This window comes from Chrysochloris asiatica, unplaced genomic scaffold, assembly GCF_000296735.1.
Source record: "Chrysochloris asiatica unplaced genomic scaffold, ChrAsi1.0 scaffold00044, whole genome shotgun sequence".
NCBI lineage: Eukaryota > Metazoa > Chordata > Mammalia > Afrosoricida > Chrysochloridae > Chrysochloris > Chrysochloris asiatica.
The window spans coordinates 8,516,324-8,521,745 of record NW_006408562.1 but is presented as its reverse complement, the minus strand read 5'-3'; the positions used below and the strand labels follow the sequence as shown (position 1 = coordinate 8,521,745).

Below are 5,422 nucleotides of genomic sequence, written 5' to 3'. Positions count from 1 at the left end.
AAGAATACTGAAAGTACCACGGACTGCCAGAAGAATAAACAAATCTGTGTTGGAAGAAGTACAGGCAGAATGCTCCTTAAAAGCCAGGATGGCGAAACTTTATCTCCTATACTTCAGACACCTTATCAAAAGATACCAGTCCTTACAGAAGAACATCATGCTTGGTAAAGAAGAGTCACACGTGTGTGAAGCAGGGGCCAGCTGCACACCACCATGGTGCCTGGATTCATGCGGGCTCCAGAACTAAAGAGCTAGTCACCCTACACTTCAGTTGTCCTATGGTCCTAATGGACAGTGAAAACAGCTCCATGAAGGGCCTCCGTGAACTACTTCAGGATTGAATGCCCCAAACAAAGGTACACTTCGGCCACTAGGAACTCCAAGGCAGGCCAGAAACTCCGCTGTCACATCACTCCTAACACCCCCCCCCACCCACACCCCGCAGTAAGCTCCAGGGCATGGAGGAGAGACCCAGGGTTTTTTCCTCTCCAGGTCTAAGAGCAGCACTGGGGGTTTTTTGTTTTGTTTTGGTTTAGGGTTTGGTTTCTTTTTTCCCTCTTTTTTTTTCCCCTTTTAATCTTTCTTTACTACTCTCTAAACTCTCTCTTTTCACCTTCCCTCCTCCTGGTTTTTCTAAATGTTGTTTTTTTTTCTCTCTCTCTCTCTCTTATTTTTCTCTGTCCCTCTTTTGTCTTTATAGATATCACTTTTTTTTTCTTCCTGTTTGCTGCCTGTTTTTATTTCTTTTTTCTCTTTTTTATTTCTCTCTTCATTGTTAGTTCCTTGTTTGTTTATTTTGCTTCATTTTCTTGTGATTGGGTGTGGGGGAGGGAAGAATGGTTTTCTGCTTCTCACCCAACAAAAGACAGCAACCTTGCCCATACAGCCCAGCCCCAACCATGCTCTCTGCAGCTATACCCTCTGGGAAAGAGCCACGGTCAGCTCCAATACCACCTCATCAATGACAGATGGCCAAACCCACCCTAGACTGAGCTACACCATCAGGTGTACATGCCTCCATGCTCTAACTACACCTGCATGAACTAATGGGTGAGAGACTAGGAACAACACATCAATATACAATCATCAATTAAATATAAACACAATCCCAAAGGAAACAGACCTCTTTAGCTCACACAAAGAAACAAAAGAGAATGACTCAAATAACCAAGAAGAAAAAACAAAAAAACATTTCCGAGGAACAAAATGTAATGGAACTAACTGAAACAGAATTCAAGAGAATGGCATTTAGGTAACTTCAAAAGACTGACAGAAATATCAAGGCAAGCAAGGATAACACAGAAAAACACTTTAGAAGAATTCAGGAAAACACTACAAGAACAGACAAAATAAATGCAAAAATTGAAACAATATAAAAGCTGTAATTAGAAATCAAAAACATTAATACTAAGATTTCAGAAAAAGACAATATATACAAAGGGCAAAGGAACAGATCAGAAGCAATGGAAGCTTGAATTACTGAGCTTAAAGACAAATCTCTCAATAGTAGAACTATCAGAAAAAAAGAATAAGAAAAATCCAAAGAAATTCTAAGAGCCTAAGAGTTATGTGGGACACCATGAAGAATAATAACTTAAAGGTGATCAGAATTCCAGAACAGGAAGCAAAAATAAAAAGCTCAGAGAAAATTTTCAAAAGGAAAGTTCACTAACATTATGAAAGGCAAGAAGAAGCATACAAGAAGCTGAACAAACTCCAAACAGGATAGACCCCAAAAGAAAATCACCAAGACATATCATAATCAAACTCTCGAAAACAAGGAAAGAGTCCTAAGAACCACTCATGAAAAAATCTTTCCTACAAAGGAGAACCAATAGGACTTAGCTCTGATTTCTCAGCAGAAACCAAACAGGCAGAAGGCAATGGAATGATATACATGAAACTCTGAAAGAAAAAAACTGCCAACCAGGAATCACATACTAGCAAAGCTGTCCCTTAAATACAATGGCGAAATTACAGTAATTCCCAAATAAACAGAAATTAAAGGAATTTGTAATGAATGACCAGACCAACTTTAAAAAAAATGTTAAAGGGTGTTCTTTGGACTGAGATCCAATAGCAGATAGAGATTACTAGACATGACACCCAGGAAACAATCCAGATATGTTGTTATTGTTAAGTGCAGTTGAGTTGGTTTTGACTCATAGCAACTCTATAGAGTTCGAGAAGCAGCTGGTGGATTTGAACTGCTGACCTTGTGGTTAGCAGTCCAATGCTTGTCCTACAACACCACACCAAGAATCCAGATACAGAAGAATTTAAAGTGAAACAAACCTACAAAACTGAATATAGGGAATCAGAGATATTATTTTTAATGAAGTCAACTACAAAGCAAAAAGAAGAAGTAGTGTACATATAGAACTTCCACATGACAGACAAGGCAGTCAAGCAGATTTCAAGATAAAACAGACTATCTTAAATGGGGGGGAGGGGGAAATTAATAAACTACAGGGCAATCTAACAGAAAATTAATATACCTGCACATCAAAAAAGTTTTAAAGAAGAAAACCAGAAAGATTTATTGAACACTAAAACAACAAAAATGAAAATGAATATAAAACCCCCACATAAAATGAACTTAATGCATAAAATTATGTGGCACAAAGAAATCAGCACCACCACAAAATACATACAGTAAAATGATAGCAATCAATTCACACCCTTCGATAATTACAATGTCAATGGATTAAATGCATCAGTAAAGAGACAGAGAACAGAATGGTTACGAAAACAGGATCCTTCAAGAGGATGACTATGAGAAATATTATATCAAAAAGATGGAAACAGTTTAAAAGCCCATCAACAGAAAAATGGTTAAACAAATGTAGATACACACACAATGGAATACCATACAATGCTGAATAAGGACCAATCTGGGACACACCTCAGGACATGGATGAAACATGCCGAGAGAAACTAGTCAATCTCAAAAGGACAAATATTGTAAGAGACTAATGTGGTTACGAATCAGGCTGCGAACCTTAAGGTCAGCGGTTCGAAACTACCAGCTGCTCCGCAGGAGAAAGATGAGGCTTTCTACTCCCGTAAAGATTTACACCCTCGGAAACCCTGTACAGGGTCGCTATGGGTCGGAACCGACTCGACGGCACTTAACAACAACAACAATGTCATAAAAACTTAAGAAAAGGTTTTCTTAAAAAAAGAAACTATGATGGCTGGAGTGGAGGGGAATTATTCTTGGACTAGAGGGTAGACATATTATTAACATGAATGACAGGGCAGGCAATATACAAGAGGGAGGATAGCAGAGGAAGGATGAAGGTAGCGGGAGACACAGGGCGTGGAGCAATAAAGTCAATGCAAGTAAAAACCGTTCATTGTTGGTGCATGGAAGGGATTGCAATCATTGAAATGAAACTAAGTGTATGATTTGTTGAATGTAAAACTGATGATCTCTGTAAACTTTCAATCAATTCACAAAAAAAGGTTTTTTTACAAAGAAAATATTACTGTTTTACATGGGAAAAAACTTTTCAAAGCTAGAGTTCAAGCTACTAGCACTTATAAATAACTGTAATTAAACCATAACCACACAAAATCAGTCATAAAAACAGACACAATAAAAGGCAGATTTCATGCTATCCGTGTTAAGCCTGACAACTCGATGGTACTTAACAACCACAACAACAAGAATGGCACCAACGGAGTCCTGCTGTGGCACTGGAGTGCTAACCACAAGGTCGGTGGTTCGAACCCACCAGACAGCCACTCCTTGGAAACCCTACACAGGGTCGCTAAGAGTGGGAACCCATTCAACAATGTCCATTCCATCACTAATCCTAAAACAAGCCTTAACCAGAATTGTCGACACGGGAGGCAGGAGCACAGCAAGTCAAAAAACGAGTCAACATCCCACCTGTATATCTGTTTTCAGCCATTTGGAGTCAAGTTGCGCCTGAGCAACCAAAGAGAAAGACTCAGAAGGCATGGTTCCTCCAGTTTCCTCCCAAGTGGCAGACCTGCAGGGAGAGCACAGGTGAGGAAGACGCAAAGCTTTCGATAATTGTTCAACACACCCCCACACACACACACCCCGCGCGGTTTGCGTGTCACCGAGAGACCACAAGGAGGACGCGGGGACCGAGTGAGAAGAGCGGGAGGGAAAGGGGAGACGGAGAGAGGACCGCTAGATGCACCCGGCATCCGCCCAACTCCTTCCCTCCCTACGCCGGCAAGACTCTGAGAAGAGATGGTCACAGCCGAGCACACGACAATGTCATTCCCACTCCTTACACCCACAAGTATCCACACAGACGGCAGGAGAGCCCGCTCCTCAACGGTGACACCACCGAGCCCCTGCCGCTTTACCCACATCGGCGAGTACGGAAAACTAAGGAGAACTGACGTCTGCAAAAACACCCAAAGCAATCATCCCGCAGCAAAGGAAAATCAGCAGGAGCCGCGCAGGCCCTAGGCCCCCCAGCCCCCGCCACCGCCGCTGCGGAGCTAACGCCCGCCGGCCCAGGCCCGCCCTCCGTCACCACCGCCAAAGGGCTGAGGACCTGACGCGCCGCGGCCTTCAGAGACGGCCAGTGTGCCTGCGGGCACAGGGTCCAAGTGCAGCCTTATCGGACCGGCGCCCGCAATCCCGGCGCCGCTCGCGGCCAGGAAGGTCAGGCAAACGCGAGAACGCCGCCGGGTCCCCAGCCAATCACAGCGAAGTGGCTAAGCGGACACTCGCCCCTCCCTCCCGTCTTGGGTTTTCTTCAATAACTTTGCCTTCCTCTTTGGGGCGTAGGCTCGTGGCCTGGCCAATCGGAGGCATCAGGAGGTGGGATTTCCGTCACGCAAGCACGCACGCACGGATACACGCAAGCACGCCGAAGACTCCGGCTGTCTTGTAAGCACTCGTGCAACGCAGGTGTCAACGGCGAGATCTTCGCGCAGGGAGGCGTCGAAGCGATACCTTGCAGTTGACTAGACAACAGGACTTAAAGACTTAAGGACGAAAGAGTCCCTAAGGCTGCAGCACAGAATGCCCGGACGTGGGTGGAGCACACTGTAGTTCCAGTAAAGTGAAAGTTCTAGATCAGTGGTTTCTCAGGCCCCATCGAATCAGCTCTGACAAACGGAACTCTCTATCTGCCAGATGTTCAGCTGAAAGAGAACTGGATTGTACATGAGGCAGCATAGGAAAACCCAAGAAAGGATATTGGAGAAGCAACCAAAGCTGAGAGTGTTGGGGAAATCATACCTTCCAATACTCCATAAAGAGAACGCTAAAAGGCATAATGAGTTTAGTGTCAAGATTCTAACATTTCCTACACTGAGAACTTTGCACTCAATGATACGAAACAAACTTAATGCATATAAAACATGCTCTGCTCTGTAAACCTTCACCCTACTCACAGTAAGGTTGCTTAAAAAAAAAAAAAAAAAA

The 5,422-nt window shown here is 43.5% G+C and overlaps 1 protein-coding gene across 1 annotated transcript in view; it reads right to left on the bottom strand.

Moving 5' to 3' along the window:
• HERC2 (HECT and RLD domain containing E3 ubiquitin protein ligase 2) overlaps window positions 1-3,970 on the bottom strand; it is a 259,545-nt gene extending 255,575 nt beyond the window's left edge. The window contains exon 1 of the mRNA XM_006861873.1: window positions 3,899-3,970. Coding sequence (XP_006861935.1) covers window positions 3,899-3,970 — 72 coding nt within the window. The remainder of the gene's footprint in view (window positions 1-3,898) is intronic.
• Between the last annotated feature and the right edge of the window lie 1,452 nt (window positions 3,971-5,422).